This window comes from Artemia franciscana, chromosome 12, assembly GCF_032884065.1.
Source record: "Artemia franciscana chromosome 12, ASM3288406v1, whole genome shotgun sequence".
NCBI classification, from domain to species: domain Eukaryota; kingdom Metazoa; phylum Arthropoda; class Branchiopoda; order Anostraca; family Artemiidae; genus Artemia; species Artemia franciscana.
Window position 1 is genome coordinate 34,252,905 of NC_088874.1, and position 18,281 is coordinate 34,271,185.

Here is an 18,281-nt window from a genome sequence, read left to right on the forward strand (position 1 = left end):
GACCAGATTAAATTAAAAATCGTTGTTTCCCCGATTTGACCATCTGGGTTGTGGGGGGACAGTTGGAAAAATTAGAAAAAATGAGGTATTTGTAACTTGGAACGGATGATCAGATCTTGATGAAATTTGATGTTTGGAAGCATGTAGTGTCTCAGAGCCCTTATTTCAAATCCTGACCGATTCTGGTGACATTCGGGGGGGGGGGGACTAAAATATTAGAAAACGAAAACGAGTTGAGGGATCGGGGTGAGACTTCATGGGAAAAATAAGCACAAGTCCTAGATACGTGATTGACATAACCAGAACGGATCCACTCTCTTTGGAGTAGTTGGAGGTGGGGGGGGGGGGGTTTAATTCCAAAAAATTAGAAAAAAGAGGTATTTTTAACCTACGAACGAGTGATCGGATTGTAGCGAAATTTGATATTTAGAAGACTATCGTCTCACAGAGCTCTTATTTTAAATCCTGACCAAATCCGGTGATATTGGGGGGGGGGGACCTAAAATCTTGGAAAACACTTAGAGTGGAGGGATCGGGATGAAACTTGGTGGGGAAAATAAGCAGAAGTCCTAGGTACGTGGTTGACATAATCGGAATGGATCTGCTCTATTTGAGGGAGTTGGGGGGGGGGAGAGGAGGGTTAATTCTGAAGAATTGGAAAAAAATGTTGTATTTTCAACTTACGAAGGAGTTATCGGATCTTAATGAAACTTTATATTTAAAGGACCTCGTCAGTCAGATCTCTTATTTTAAATTCCGACCGGATCCAGCGTCATTGGGGGGTGGGGGACCAGAAATCTTGGAAAATACTTAAAGCGGAGAGATCAGGATGAAACTTTTGGGAAGAATAAAAACAAGTCTAAGATACGTGACTGACATAACCGGACCGGATTGGATCTCTTTAGTGGAGTTGGGGGGGGATTAGAAAAAATGAGGTATTTGTAACTTACGAACGGGTGATCAGATCTTAGTGAAATTTCGTTTAGAAGAATCATGTGCTTTAGAGGTCTTATTGTAAATTGCGACCAGATCCTGTGACATTGGGGGAGTTGGATGGGGAAACCGGAATTCTTGGAAAACATTAAAATTGGGGTATCTTTATAGAACGAATAGGTGATCGGATCTTAATGAAACTTGATATATAGAAGGATCCTATATCTCAGATGCTTTTCGACTCGAATCGGATCCGGAGAAATTGGGGGTTGGAGGGGGGAAACAGAAATCTCAGAAAACCTATAGAGTAGAGAGATCGGGATGAAACTTGATGGGAAGAATAAGCACAAGTTCTAGATACGTGATTGACATAATTGGAACGGATCCGTTCTCTTTGGAGGAGCTGGAGGATTTTAATCTGTAAAAATTAGAAAAATTGAGGTATTTTTAACTTACGAACGGGTGGCCGGATCTTAATGAAACTTGATATTTAGAAGGAAATCATGTCTCAGAGCTTTTATTTCAAATTCTGACCAGATCTTTTGACATTGAGAGGAGTGAAGAGGGGTAAATCGAAAATCTTTGAAAACGCTTAGAGTGGAGGATTCTGGATGAAACTTGTTGGATAGAATAAGAAAACGTAGTAGATACGTAATTGACGTAACCGTACCGGATTCGCTCTCTTTGGGGGAACTAGGGGTTGGGGTTCAGTGCTTTGGCGAGTTTGGTGCTTCTTGACGTGCTAGGACGATGAAAATTGGTAGGCGTGTCAGGGAGCTGCACAAATTGACTTGATAAAGTCGTTTTCCCCGATTAGACTATCTGGAGGGCTGAAGGGAGAGGAAGAATTAGAAAAAATGAGGTCTTTGTAACTTACGAGTGGGTGATCGGATCTTAATGAATTTTGATATTTAGAAGGATATCGTGACTCAGAGCTCTTATTTTAAGTTCCGACTGGCATTAAGCCTCTGATTTTCCTTTTAAATCAATCTATTGATTCTTACAATTTTGCTAGACCTCATACCATGGGAGCTCTTGGCTCTTCTGTCACAACAAGTGCCAAATGAGCTCCAAGCTCTTGTTATGCTACTCCATACTTTCAGTTAATACGGACAATATAGTATATCCCATGAAGAATCTTGCACATGTTACGGGATTGGGGATGTCAGGCTCATCGGAGGTCGAAGGAGCATCCCAGTGCTTGACCCTCAATCAAGTCCAGTTTGACTACTATTCTATAGTGATCAGTTACTATTCCCATTGCCCAGTTAGTATAATTCTAAAATATTTGAATTCTCTTTATAGCGTCCAAAGTTCGTCATCCTACCATCCAAACCTCTATCAAAAGATGATGTTTTTAGTTCCATCCACTCAATGGACCCAATTAAGGGCAGGCTGTCTCCAAGTGGACTGGGAAGGGGTCTTATGAAGGATTGACAGGTAATTGGAGCCTCTTTTTATTATTGTTACTTTTTTCTATTAATTGAAAATTCCGGAAAATCAATTCCATATTAAAAAAATAACTATTCAAACAGTTAGTGGTAACGAACTATAGTAAGGCGCGACTCGGCTCAATAGTAACAGAAACTCTACAAAACGGACTTTTTATTACAGTTCTTACATGAAAAGAATTGTATTTTAATAGAATCGCATTTAGGGTTTAAAGTAATATAACTGCTTAACAACAACAAAATTTGACCATCCAAAAGCATTAAATTCTTTTAAACCCAGCACATTTGGAGTTCAGTTTATATAGAAATGTAGAAATGTAATAAAGAGCGATTTGGCTCAATAGTAACCGAAACTTTTTTGATACCAATAGTTACACCAAAAGAATCACATTTTAATGCTGATTTTAATTGTATAATCTTCATCAACTTTAGACTTACCTATCAAAAGTTACGAGCCTGAGAATATTTGCCTTAATTTTGAAAATAAGGGGAAACACCCCTTAAAAGTAATGGAATCTTAACAAAAATCACACTGTCAGATTTACCGTATCAGATAATCATACAGCAGAAGTTTCTAGCTTTTATCTACAAAATTGTGGAATTTTGTATTTTTTGCCACAAAACAAGACAACAAGATCACCATTTGTCACACGATCATGGGTGGGTTTTTTTTTTATTTGTTTGTTTGTGTTTATTATTTTCCAGGGGTAATCGACCTGACCCGGTAGTCCTAGAATGTCGCGGGAGTTCTCATTCTAACGGAAATTAAAAGTTCTAGTGTTGTTTTTGATTGATTAAAAATTGAAGGGCACCTAGGCCCCCTCCCACTCTCAATTTTCCCCCAAAGTCACTGGATCAAAATTCTTAGATAGCCATATATTCAGCATAGTCGAAAAACCTAACAACTATGTCTTTGTGGACGAAGTACTCCCGCACAGTCCCCGTGAGAGGGGCTGCAACTTACAAACTTTGACCAGTGTTTACATATTGTAATCGTTATTGGGAAGTGTACACACGCTTTCAGGGAGATTTTTCTTTTGGTTTGGGGGGAGGGGTTTATGCGGGAAGAACTTTCCATGGAGGAATTTGTCATGATGGAAGAAAATTTCCATGAAGGAGGCTGGATTTTTTTTTAGCATTAAAAAAAAAAATAATTAAAAATCAATATGAAAAATTCTTTTCAACTGAAAGAAAGGAGCAGCATTAAAACTTAAGACGAACAGAAATTATTACTCATATGAGGGGTCACCTCCTCCTAATACCTCGCTCTTTGCGCTAAAGTAAATTTATTAATTTTAACTTTTTATTCTACGGCTTTTGTTATTCAGGGGTTATTCTTAAGGAATTGGGACTAAATTTAAGCTTTAGTATAAAGAGCGAGGTATTACTTTCAAATAAAAAAAAACATGTTTTTCTTTTAAATTTAATCTACCAGTAAAATACGACAGGCCTGGAGTATCATTACGCCTGATCTATTTTGTCCTATTTATTTTGAACGGACCCAATTATTTAGTGTGGGACGGGGGTCAGTGGCTTGACTCTGTAAGCTCAGCCAGAGTCAACGCAACTGTAAATGGGTACCAGAAGAATTCTGGGGAAGGTAAACGGAAAGGGTTTGCGAAAACAAGATTGTTGGCCCCCAGCCCCCATTGCACCTCCTGGCTGAAGGGCCAAGAACCGGAGAGTAGAAATGCCGGTAGGGACTGTAAAGTACTATGGCGTATTCTTTACTTTTTTCTTTACCTACCTTGTTTTTATTTTGGGCAAGTTCAGAGAAGGAGGGAAACTAGAAATTCCTAAAACAGGAGAAGCTTATTTGATAATTGTTCGGAAGTTTCCGAACAAATGGAAGGGGATGCATCCATGCCCGCAGCCGGTGAAACTCATTTAAAGTGAGCTCATTTAAAGTTAAAGCGGGCTCATTTAAGTGAGCCCGCCTGAATAATCGTGTTTCAAACCATAAGTTGTAGGGAAAATTGGATTCGATACTGCTTTAAAGTGTTAGAATGAGAGAGAGGTTGAGATGACTAGGACCCAGGCTGCGAATGTAAAATGGCAGAAAATCAAATATTCTACTTGTTAGCTAACTATCCAGGGCCAAAGGGAATGCAAGGCATCCTCAAATTTGGGGGATGAGTTCATAAGGGAGGATTTAAGGGAAACTGTCTCCTTTTGTTTGTATCTACAGAGTGACTCGATCTTTGATCTTTCTTTTCCAGGAGAAAGGATAGTCATTGTAGTAAAGTTGTTACTGTTAATTTCCGAAATCTGGTCAATGTCGTCATTCATCGGTGACTGTCCGAAATTCTATTTTCTCTGTTTGGATTCAATTAGCTTTACGAATCAGGATTTTCAGTTTTATGCAAGCTGTGTTGGTAAAAGTTAGGTTAAATTAAGTTATAAATCTTAGAAATGAGTTAAAAATCTAACCTAGATAAACCAGTCACAATCAAACCGTGCATAAAACTGAAAAAGTTGACTGGCAACGCTGAATAAAACCAAGGAGGAAAATGTATGTCGGATATTCAGCCGTTAATGTCAACATTCGCTGGCGAATATCGACACTCACCAATGTTGGATATTCACAGTAACACAATAACCAAATGTGTACTGGATTTCATCAGTTTTTGCATCCTTTATCTCCTAAGAAATGTGTTGCCCCTACAAGGAACAATGCATTCCTCATCGTGCAACAAGACCCCTCCTAATTAGTTGAATTTTTGGTTAAAAATGAATTTTTTTGCAGACAGCCTGCCTGATCCATAATTTTTGTGACGACATGGTTCCAGTTCTGTTACCTGCCCTACTTGGGGAAACCATGGTTGGGGGTAGACGCATCAGTAATCAATTTTTTTCTTTCTTTTTTTTTTACTGATCTTTTCGCTTGAGAAGTAGCCTAAGTTTTAAAACAATCATAAGTAATACAATTTATATAGCATGCTATGTTTCTTTTTCTAGCAATTGACTATCGACCTGAACGACATAGTTTATATTGATCATTAACAGATATTTAAGCAAAATGTACGATAAATTTTGCTTCCAGATAGGATAATTATAAACAATGACTTTAAGAACTATTAGTCACATTTCTTTCGGAACACAATCTTGGTGAGGGGGATGTCATCCTATATTTGTTGCTCCTCCCCATAGATTTTGAAAGTTATATTGTTTTGTGATTCTTGCTTAAAGAAATTACAGAAACCCCACCCCATTATAGATATTAAAAAATAACTTTTTGTATAAATTTGGAGATAAATTCTTTACTTACATAGGAACAAAGTGGACCCTACTCAATGCCTCTTTTCGTCTCTTTCTGGATATAATAGTCGTCTTAATCGTAAATATACCATCCCCCCATCATATATGTCATGTCAAATATATCATGATCATTTCCATCCTCTCATTAATGTTTTATCACGACGATGCAAATTGGTAGGCGTGTCAGGGAGCTCCACAATTTGACTTGATAAAGTCGTTTTCCCAGATTCGACCATCTAGGGGGCTAAAGGGAGAGGAAAAATTAGAAAAAATTATGTATTTATAACTTACGAGTGGGTGATCGGATCTTAGTTTTTGATTCATAGATTTTGATTCATAGAATTTTGTTAGAGCTCATACCATATGATCTCTTGGCTCTTAGCTCTTTTTGGCTCGTCACAAGTACCATATGAGCTCTTAGCTCTTGTTTTTTTTTTGATTAATAGAAAATTTGGAAAAGCAACTTCAATATTTAAAAAAAAAAAAAAAAATATTCTACCAGAAAAACTGATAGGCCGGGTGAAGTGAAATTATGCCTGATTTATTTTGTCGTTTTAATTTTTAAGGACCCGATTATTTAGTTTGGGACGAGGGTCAATGACATGACTGTAAGCTCAGCCAAAGTCAAACTAGCTGTAAATGGGTACCCGAAGATGTCTGCGGCAGGTAAACAGGAAGGCTGTGCGAAAACACAAGATGGTCTCCTCCCTTGCACTTCCTGGGACAAGGATAAATATTCCTTTAAGTGAACCCGCTGGATTAATCGTGTTTCAATCCATAAGTTGTAGGGAAATTGGATTTGATACTGCTTTAAAGTGTTAGAATGAGAGAAAGGTTGAGATGGCTAGGACCCGTGCTACGAATAAAAAATAGCAGACAATCAAACATACTACTATCAGCCAACGATCCACGGCCAAAGGGAATACAAGTTGTCTCCAAGTTAGACCGGCGAATTCATAAGGGAGAAATTATGGGAAATTAGAAATTTTAGGAAAGGTGTAAAGAGGGTGGCTCTAGATATGTTATTACTGTACGGAGGAGAAGCGTCCCTAGCTATCTGTTAGGCAGCTTGGTGCTGCAGTGAGTTTAAGTTGTACATAATTCATAGAAGGTATTGATTCAAAAAGTCTTCACACCTAACAGTCTCCTTTTGTTTTTATCTGCATAGTGACTCGAACTTGGATCTTTCTTTTCCAGAAGAAAGGATAGTCTTTGTAGTAAAGTTGTTACTGTGAATGTCCGAAATCTGGTTAATGGCGTAATTCGACGGTGACTGTCAGAAATTCCTTTTTTCTGCCTGGATTCAATTAGCTTTGCGAATCAGCATTTTCAGGCTTGTGCAAGCAAGTTAGATTAGGTTAGATTAAATTATAAATCTTAGAAATGGATTAGAAATCTTATCTAGATAAACCTGTCACCATGAAACCTTCCATAAAACTAAAAAAGGTGACTGGCAACGCTGAATAAAACCAAGAAGAAAATGTATGTCGGACATTCACCGATGAATGTCGACATTCTCCGATGTTGGATATTCACATTAACACAGTAGCCAAATGTTTTCTGGATTTCATCAGTTTTTGCATGCTTTACTTCCTAAGAAATTTTTTGCCCCTACAAGCAACAACGCGTTCCTCGTCGTGCTACAAGACGCCTCCTAATTAGTTGAATTTTTGGTTAAAAATTAATTTTTATGCAGACAGCCTGATTCTTGCTTTTTGTGACGACATGGTTCCGGTTCTGTTACCTGCCCCACGTGGGGAAACTACACGGTTGGGGGTAGACGCATCAGTAATCACTTTTTTCTGTTTTTTTGTTATCTAATAACCCTTAGTTTTCAGTAAAGTGCTACTTTTTCACAAAGTTTGGTCTTCTAACACGTGTTTTTGCGAGTCCTCCGTCTAAAAGTAAAAACAGTCTCTGCCGGCTGTTTGTTTTCAGCAAGATATATCGGTAAATTCATTTTGCATATAGTTAGGGACTGCGTGTCGGTCTTTTAGGGGGGTGTGAGTTGTATGTAACTTTGACAGTGAAGATAATCAAATTTTGGAAATGTATCTGATGAGTAATCTAATTGTATAATTGTTTTTTTCTTTCCTATGCTATTAGTTGTGATGCTTGCGTAATCCTAAGAAGAAAACCTCGATGAGATCTTGGTAACTTTAAATAGTTAAATTTTGCACTATTGTCGAAGACAAAGTGACCAATGCCTGGTCTGGTATTTGACGTTTCTTTAGTTCTTTGGTGTAATGGTAAGGCAATATTACCATAGTAACAAGCACTTGATCTCAGTTTCTGAAACTAGCAAATTTGCTAAGTTAAAGCAAACAATAGCGGCAAGATCTGTCAAACGCTAGATGGAAGTAGCGATATTTTTTAACCGTAGTACAAATGTTCAGTCCCAGTTTCTAGAAATTTTCATTTGATCACTAATTAGGCTACTATTTATTCATCTGCCCGGATAATCCTCTCAATACTTTCTATATAAAACACTGAAATATGTCTCGTTGTACGAAAAACTGATTGAAGAAAAAACGGGTTTAATTTCTATAAAGCAGTGAACAAAAATAAAATATATAAACTACACTTTAGCTAACAAAAATAAAAATACTCCGAATATTTCGGCCCCACGTTCGGGAGCGTTTCTCAGCGAAAAAAAAAATTAAAACCAACAAGTTAAGACTTTTTTAAAGACATAGTAAATAAAATGCCACGACAAATAAAATACAACGAATAAATATAAACAATAAAATAAATAAGAAACAAACTCATATTATAAAATAAAACTCGTGCACTGACGGTAGTAATTTTAGAATAAAACTAAAGCAATTGTATATAATCTTTCCTCTGCCACATTCGGTGTATAAATGGGAATCTATTAAAAATTAAAATTATAAATACTTGCAACAACACGAAAACAGGTCACCCAACCCCAAATCCAATCAAAATCTTACAGGTTAATGAAATAAAGTTATGAATTATAAATTGAATGGATTTTTTCATTTGCTATTTTAGCCGCCGTCCGTTGACTTTTTACAGTATTGACCTTGCTTTGACTTTCGTTCGCAAGGTTATTACTTGTTTCGGGACAATTATGCAAATCAATACTTGTTGAAGTTTTTAACTGGTCTTTAATTAAACTATTTGAAATTGAATTTATTTTAAAATCCCCTTCATCTCTATTAATACTAATACCCCCCATCGGTAATCTTTTTTGTTTCTATAATTTTCTCTGAAACTTTGTTAAAGTCCTACATACTTATCAACAATTTTTGTCTGATCAAATAAAATACTGTGGTGAGGAAAATTACACATGTGTTCCGCTATAGCGGATCCAAAGTTTCAGGTTTTTTATTCTGTCTTAGCGAGCAATCTATCGCATTTTTGTGTTGCTGTAGCCTATTTTGTAAATTCTGCTGTGTTCTACCTACATAAAATTTACCACAAGACCATGGAATTTTGTATACCCCCTGTTGTATATTTCTTGGAACTTTATCTTTTCCATTATTTAGCTATGAGCGTATATTTTGTGATGATTTAAAAGCTGTTTTTATATTATATTTTTTTTAATTTTCTCCTTAATTTCTGTGACAACCATGGGATATAAGACAAAGTTATGTATTTTGGTTTTTGATTTGATCCATTTTCTTCTAATTTTATATGTTCCAGTAACTTTTTTTTGGCTTTTTTCAATTATTTGAGAAATCATATTTTTGGGATATCCATTTCCTAATGGAATATCCTTAATTAAAATTAATTCACTACTAATGTATGTTTTCGTGTTGTTGGAAGTATTTATAATTTTCATTTTTAACAGATTCCCATTTATACACCGAATGTGGCAGAGGAGTTTCATTATATACAATTACTTTAGTTTTATTCTAAAGTTATTACGATCAGTGCAGGAGTTTTGTTTTATAATGTGAGTTTGTTTCTTATTTATTTTATTGTTTATATTTATTTGTTGTGTTTTATTTGTCGTGGCATTTTATTTATAATGTCTTAAAAAAGTCTTAAATTGTTAGTTTCTAATTTTCTTTTTTTTTTCGCTGAGAAAGGCTCCCGGACGTGGGGCCAAAATATTCGGAGTATTTTTATTTTTGTTAGCTAAAGTGTAGTTTATATATTTCATTTTTGTTCACTGCTTTATAGAAATTAAACTCGTTTTTTCTTCAATCAATTTCTCGTAAATGGAAAAGTAGTATGGTCTAAGAAATTATTTATGTCTCCTTACTTACTTTCCGTACCCTATATTTTTAAAGCAACTTGATTCCCTGTGGTTAATTTTAACCATTTTTTTTATTTCGTTTATAGTACTTCAGTTTTTTTTTCTCGGTTAGATGTTTTTCAGGTGTTGTTTTGAGTCTTTCGTTGCGAAAGACTCAAAGTCTTAGTGGTTTATAGTCAAATAACATAAAACTGCGTTTTATTTGCGGTCAAGGGACGGTGGGATTGAATGCCCCTGTTTAAGCACGTACGCAGGAATTTGTGTCGGGTGTGGGGTCACAAATCCTTCATATCCCTTATTCTGTGAGAGGTATCAGAAAACTATGTCAAAATAAAAACAAATTTTGGGATTTCGGGGGGGAGACCCCTTGCGTACGTGCCAGCCCATGTCTCCCACTCACCATATTTGAATCGTGTTTCATCTGTTTAAAAATATGCTGATTCGCTGATCGCCGTACCAAAGTATGGTTTTATGAGGCAAGCACGGTAGTAAAATGTGTTTCTTCACATAAATTATGTACTTTTTCAGGAACACAGTTCTCATCATAATGTAAAAGAAGTACAACTTCAAAAGAAGAAGAACAATGTCTATAAAACCTTGCAGTTGGATGTTATTTAGGGGAGAAGAAGAGACTCAACGACACCTAATTTGATACCAATGGCTAATGACGAAGCAGGATACAAGTTAGTAGACATTAATATAAAAAATTAATTCGTATTATTTCCTGGATAACGGCTGAGGAATATTGTATCTCTTTTGAAATAAACAAGGGGATAAGGTTTCTTGAAATTCTATTGAAGGCTGAAACTGAATTAAATGTGGTTGACTGGCAATTATCTATTTCTAGTTTACCATAATATGTGCTGTGGCTAGCATCCTTATGTGCTATTCTCCCCCTAAAACGTTTGTATGGCACTTTATATTTACCAATTGACATAGAGCGCTCGCAATGTCTGTTGGTCTGTCATCCTGTTTGTCCTGGTTTTGTTAGTTATGACACTTTCAGATAAGTTTGAACGATGAAATTTTGCATTTGAATCAGGGACCAGGCCAGATTAAAGTAGAAATAGTCGTTTCCCCAATTCGACCATCTGGGGGGGGGGGGGAGGAGGAAGGCTAGTAGGGGGACAGTTAATTCGGAAAAAAAATGAGGTATTTTAACTTACGAACGGGTGATCGGATCTTAAAGAAATTTCATATTTAGAAAGATACCGTGTCTCAGAGCTCTTATTTCAAATTATGACCTGATCTGGTGACATTGGGGGGACTTGAGAGGGAAACGTGAAATCTTGGAAGACGCTTAGATTGGAGAGATCGGGATGAAAGTTGGTGAGAAGTATAAGCACAGGTCCTAGATACGTGACTTAAATAACCAGAACTGATCTACTCTCTTTGAGGGAGATGGAGGGGGGGGGAATTGGAAAATAAGAAAAAAATGAGGTTTTTTAACTTACGAGAAAGAGTGATCAGATCTTAATGTAGTTTGATATTTAGAAGGACCTCATAACTTAGAGGTCTTAGTTTAAATATCGACCGGATCCTGTGTCATTGCGGGGAGTTGAAGGGGAACCGAAAATCTCAGAAAACGCTTAGAGTTGAGAGATCGGGATGAAACTTCATGGGAAGAATAACCATACGTCCCAGATACCAAACCAGTCTGTCGGTCTGTTGGCCTTTTCTGGTTTTGCTCGTTTGGGAACTTTCAAATAAGCTAGGACGATAAAATCTGGTATTTGTCTGAGAAATCAGACCAGATTAAATTAGAAATAGTCGTTTCCCCTATTTGACCATCTGGGGGGAGTAGAGGCCCCTTTAATTCGGAAAAAGTAGAAAAAATGAAGTATTTTTAACTTTAGAACGAATGATTGGATCTTAGTGAGATTCCATATTTAGAAGGATACCCTGTCTCAGAGGTCAGAGCTTATTTTAAATTCTGACTGGATCCAATGACATTTGGGGGAGCTGGAGGGGGAAACCTGAAATCTTGGAAAACGCTTAGAGTGCAGAGATCGGGATTAAACTGGGTGGGAAAAATAAGCACAAGTACTATATATGTGATTTACATAAGCAGAACGGATTTACTCTCTTTGGGGGAGATGGGTGGGGGTGGGTAATTCATAAAAATCAGAAAAAAATGAGTTTTTTTTAACTTACGAACGAGTGATCAGATCTGAATGAAATTTGGTATTTTGAATTTATAACTCGGACATTTCATTTTAAATTCCGACTGGATCGGTTGTTATTGGGGGAAGTTGGGAAGAGGGGACCAAAAATTTTGAAAAACACTTCAAAATTGGGAAGAGTTGAGAGATCGGGATGAAACTTCATGGGGAGAATAAACAGAAGTCCTAGATACGTGATTAACATAACCGGACTGGATCCGCTCTCTTTGGGGGTTTTTCGGGAGGGGGAAGGGCCTAATTCGATAATTCAGAAAAATTTGAAAAAAATAAGGTATTTTTTCATTACGAACGGGTGATTGGATCCTAATGAAGTTTGATATTAAAAAGGACTTCGTGTCTCAGAGCTCTTCCAATCACCATGACCACAATTCCAGGGGTAATTCCAAAAAATAAAAAAGAGGTATTTTTAATTCACGAACTGGTGACCAGATTTTAAATAATATTTAGTAGGATTTTGTGTCTCAGTGCTCTTATTATAAATCTTGACTGGATCTATTGACATTTGGGGGAGTTGGAAGGGTTAACCGGAAATCTCGGAAAACGCTTAGAGTGTAGAGATCGGGATGAAGCCTGATGGGAAGAGTAAGCACGTGTCCTAGATGGGTAATTGAAATAACCGGACTAGATTCGCTCTCTTTGGGTTAGTTGGGGGGATTTACTAGTTGTGGCAGTTCCAGATAAATTGGGACAATGAAAGTTGGCGGGCGTATCAGGGACCAGACTAGATTAAATTAGAAATAGTCACTTCCTCGATTCTTCATTAGAAGATCGACTGATCTTCTTAAGTATGGCTTTTGGTTTAGGAGTATGGTTCTCGCTTAAGGTGCGAGAGGTTGCAGAATGCAGGACCATCCTAATTTTTGCACGAAGATCAAAACTAGATGGATGATCAATATAACCATTGCTGAAAGTTGGCCGGCGTATCAGGGACCTGACTAAAATAAATTAGAAATAGTCACTTCCCCGATTTGACCATCTGGGGGGTGGGAGAGGGAAGGATGATTAATTCGAAAAAATTTGAAGAAATGAGGTATTTTTAACTTATGAACGGTTTATCGGATCTTAATGAAATTTGATATTTAGAAGTACCTCGTATCTCAGAGCTCTTAATTTAAATCTCGACCAGATCAAGTAACATTGGGAGGAGTTGGAGGGGGAAATCGGAAATCTCGATTTAATGCTTAAAGTGGAGAGATCGTAATGGAACTTGAAGGGAAGAAGCTCTTGGCTCTTCCGACCTCTAAACAAGTGCCATGTGAGCCCTTGGCTCTTGTTTATTTTGGAGTTTTTCTAGGGACTAGGGAGAGGATACCAATTTTTGTGTGACCGGTGTTTAACAAATATTTCTTACTTAGAATTTTTTAGTTAGAAAATTTTTCTTACTTAGAGACTGTGGACAAATTTGCACAAACTATTCTTGAGTTAAATCCTAATATCGATGAAGGGCGAATTTACCGTTTATCCTTGAGTTAATTGACGCTATTTGATTTCAAGATCCACTCTCTCTAATTGATAGAAATAGCAAAAGCTACACATTAAAACTAAAATGTAAAACAACTAGTATAGTAGTTCTTGAGAATTTACGATTACTAGCGTAATCGTTTATGTGAATTCGCTTTTTTGTCTTTCAGTCAGTAAAATTATATTTTTATAAAAGAAATATCGTTTTGCTGATAGAAATTTAAAGGAGAATTTTAAGAAAGGAAATTAAAGGGAACATAAACGAAGTTTGTTACATTAGTAACAATTTGAAAATTGTGTAATGTATATGCTCATTTACGCCATCAGATGCTAACAGTAAGATAAAATTTATTTTAAAAATAACTCACAAGCCTGGCCTGGCCAAATTTCTATACTGAAATAAAAACAAAAGCAGAACAACGTATAAAAGGCTTATAAGCAATTCCATATATAAAAATGGCAAAGGAATGCACCGTCATTTTATGAAAACAACCATTAAAAAATTTAAAACACCTATAAAAATTTTGGGCCAGATTATGTGGGCTATAATTTGAAAAAGACTTTGATCTTGAAAAGGGGTCAGTACAAGCGTAAAAAACAAAATAAGTTTTGTGATAATTTTTCATTATTGTGATTCCGAATTAATCGGAGTCACATTAGGATGACTTCGCATGGTCCTCACCGCAAAACTGAATTTTTTAGTGGTTTCCAAAATTGGTAGTTATTCGACAAATGCATGCTGGGCAAAGGCTACAGATCGTTCTTTCCCTTTCCACAGACATCATTGAACGTATTTCACCTTTCACTTTTTTTTTCGACTGATAATATAACCAGCGAATAACCAGCGTTATTACATAATGTATGATTGTTCCTTTTAAGTATGGCTTGTGGTCTAGGGGTGCGATTTTTGCTTAGGACTCGAGAGGTCTTAGGTTGGAATCTCCAACCACCGCAATTTTTATATGAAGAAGATACGAAATTAGGTACGCGCTCGATATAGCGATCGCCAAACGTTGGCAGGCGTATCAAGGACCCGACCAGGTTAAATTAGAAATAGTTGCTTCCCTCATTTGATTATCTGGGGACGGGGGAGGGAGTAGAAGGACGGATAATTCGGAAAAATTAGAAATAGGTATTTTCGACTTACGAACGGGTTATCGGACCTTAATTAAATTTGATATTTAGAAGGACTCCGTGTCTCAGAGCTCTTATTTTAAATACCGAGTGGATCCAATGCCATTTGGAGGAGTTGGAGGAGGGATATGGAAATCATGGAAAACGTTTAGAATGGAGAGATCGTAATGAAGCTTGGTGGGAAGAAGCTCTTGGCTCTTCCAAACTCGTCGCAAATGCCATTTGAGCTCTTGGCTTTTGTTATAAATTTATCGTGGAAAGAAAAAGGGTCTTCAGAAAATATTTAAAATCTTCTCAAGATAAATTTCCAGCTTAACTCAGGCTCCTACTTGAATCGTCGGACTATGCTTATGTAGTGCTTTCACGACTCCTTTACTCGCAGTGATTTTTATACGAACAATATGATAAATTGAAGACCATGGAAACCATAAAATCAAGAATTCACAGTTTTTCTTTTGTCTGCGTACTAGGCTATTATACTATAATCTCGATTATCAACCCCCCCCCCCCCCACTTCATCCACAAAATTTCCAGGCAGATTTTTTACAAATTCTCCAATATTAACGAAATTGTTTAAAATTTTTTAATTAATTAATAGTTTCTTTTTGACTTATTAATTTATCATTAAAATTATCTAATTAATATTAATTACTATGATTTAATTATTTTATTTATATTTATTTAATGTACTTAGGTGTACGCTAACTAATGTGCTTAGCTAATGTATGCTCAAGTTCTTGATCTGACTGAAACTGGAGTCTCTGTCTCCATTTGGAGATAATTAGCTCAGTCTCTGTTAGATAAACGGTATGCGTGTAATTTAAACTACCGTGTAACTAAACCCCAAGCAACTGAACCACCGTGGAGCTGAACCCCCGTGTAAGTGAACCTCCGTTTAACTAAACTTAGTGAAACTGTACCACCGTGCAGATCAATACTATTTAATTAAGCCCCGTTTAACAGAACCCCCATATATCTGAACCAACGTGAAGTTCCTCCCCCGTGTTATTGAACACTTTCATTTAAATACCTTTGTAACTGAACCCCCCTGTAACAGGACCCTCGTGCAACTGAACCTACGTGCACCTGACCCTAGGGAAGCTGAACCCCAGTGCAACTGAACATATGTGCACCTGACACCCATGAAGCGAACCACTATTACTTTGGTGCACAGCGTTACAGCAACGCGTGGCAGGGTCAGCTAGTTACACATAAAATGTTCAGTGACATTTCCCTTTGCAAGGATGAATTCATCAGCATCAGAGACACAATCTATTTTTATTAGATATTCCGAAAATTTTGAACACTGCTTTTGGATGCTAGTATGTAGCTTTGCTAATGAAATTGAAGCTATGCTAATGACTACGTTTGCCTTTTCTAGCAATAGCTTAATTTCAGTGGTTGAATTCTTTCTTTTATTTTTTTTTTGTACATATCAAAGATAGTATGTAAATTTTATAAATCTGACTTCATATTTGCTACAGTCCTGGACCTATAAGCCCACTTTTCTCTATTATTTCTTACATATAAACTGGATAGCAGGTTATTAGCCAGAGTTGAGTTGTGTGTGTGGACTGGCTTATGAAGTAGGACATATCAAAAGACTTGGCGCTGGTTTCTGCTTAGCTCTGACTTTTCTATATCATTTTTGATGGATAATTTTGTACTTTTTTTTTGTAGATGTCATTGGAAGATCAGGCAGAGTTGAGTTATATGAGAATGTTCAGTCATGTTTTTCCGTCATCTTGTGGCATTTTCAAAAATTCTTATAGAATTTGATGACTTTTTTTTTTTCTCTTCTGTTTCTTATAAGAAAAATCAATCCCTTTGTATGATTTCAACATATTGTAAACAGTAACCTTTTCAATGTGATTTCTTTGATACAAATCATCATTCCCGTATTTGGTTGTTTGTTTCCAAGAGACTGATTTAGTGTAACTTTGACGATTATCTTCATTATCTCTATATTTAATATTTCTCTGGATTGATACAGACTTTTAAGGTCATTTTTATGTCCATCCAATATACGTTCTGATGCTGATTAGACGTAATTCTTATGGTACTCTTCATTATCTCTTTATTTGATATTTCTTTTGATTGATGTACGTTCTGATGCTGACTTAACGTAATTCCGATCTTACTCTTCATTATCTCTATATTTGATATTTCTCTGGATTGATATAGACTTGATAAACCTCAGATGATAAAACTCATCATTTTTGAATCTACACATTCCGATTATAACTTAATAGTCTTCAGTTGATAAGTCTCTTCATTTTCGCAACTATCCTTCACACTTTCTGATGCTAACTTGATACTCCTGAGGTGATAAGCCTCATCATTTCTTTATTAGTCCTTCATATGCTCTGAGGATTAACTAATGCGATTTTGAAGATACTCCTCGTCAGTGTTATATTGTTTTAAAACTTGACGTTTTATTTAGTCCTGCTGCTTTCTCAACATGCTTAAATTTGAGAACATCCTAGTATTTTCAATGTGGTCCTTCCTTTATCCAGCATTCTTTTTAGGTTGACTTTCATATCCTTCCTTCTCCCTAAGTCTTCGTTTGTTCTTGTGATACCATTGCAATTGCTGTCTAATTCCCTGTTGAATTAGAGAGTTTCTTCTTTCTCGCAATATTTGTAACTTAAAAAGCCTAAAAAACTGAAAAACTGCAAACGCGAAAAATGATTAGTAGGATTATCCAAACAGAGAACTAAAAAATGTTAAATCACTTTTGATGCAGCATCTGAAAAAAGAAATGAAGCATAATTAGCATTTTTAGAATAAGGTAAAACAAAGAGAAAGGTTTGTATATCGATTACAACATAAAATCCACACAACATGAAATCTAAAACAGCATACTTGCCAAAGTAAAAATTTAAAATATGAACGCAAAAAACTGAAACTATTGTGTTCAGTAATTCAAAGATGAAACTGATTGTCTGCTGTAGTTAAACGTTTTGTCTAGTCAAAACTAATTGACCTGTAAGTGTACCCAAAGGTGTGCTGACAATGCATACATGATACTACTCAAATGGGATGTACATGAAATATTTAATATTATGAGAATTAAAACATGGATGTTTTGGTTTATAGTATCCCATTGTACTAGTAAAGCCCTATTTTCTTTTACAGTTTCACCAAATAATTTTTAATTATAAACAGTAGCTTTGCTACAAGCTGACATTGATTCACCTTCTACAGCAGAAAGGGCAAAAAATTTACTTTTTAAAAGAAAAGTCTAATTTCCTTCAGTGCCAGCTAAACTTCTGAATATGAGCATCTCTAGACTATAATTCAAAGAAAAACTTACAATAAAAGAATTTTAACTTGAATAGACGGTTTTAGTATTTCCTCAACCACATACCTTCCGCAAACCTTATAATTGTTACAGGTGGGTGTATTGAATTGGTTTAGGTTACAGGGGGTTTATTGTCGGTATAACATGGGGGATTCAACTTAAGATGACGTCATGGGAGTAAAATAAGTGAGGGACTGACTGAGGACACTGTTAATAATGATCATTTTTTTGGTAACAGAATCATCTTAGGGGTTGATAAGTCTTACTTTATTGCATAGATTTCCTACTGAGTGTTCCTAAAGAAAATAGGAATTATACCTGGTGCCTGGATT

The 18,281-nt window shown here is 36.1% G+C and overlaps 1 protein-coding gene across 12 annotated transcripts in view; it reads left to right on the plus strand.

Annotated features, from left to right (window-relative positions):
* Positions 1–18,281, plus strand: part of LOC136034025 (uncharacterized) — a 200,837-nt gene that overhangs the window by 36,766 nt on the left and 145,790 nt on the right. For 4 of the 12 annotated variants that reach the window (XR_010619096.1, XR_010619095.1, XR_010619098.1 and 1 more), the window contains 2 exons: positions 2,239–2,373; positions 10,396–10,451. Coding sequence is in view for 3 of the 12 variants with exons in the window: in XM_065715078.1 (XP_065571150.1) it covers positions 2,239–2,370 (132 nt within the window). In the remaining 9 variants the exon portion in view is untranslated. Of the gene's footprint in view, positions 1–2,238; positions 2,374–9,456; positions 9,562–10,395; positions 13,538–18,281 lie in introns of those variants that run through there. The other 8 variants (XR_010619097.1, XR_010619099.1, XM_065715080.1 and 5 more) reach the window with 5 other exon arrangements.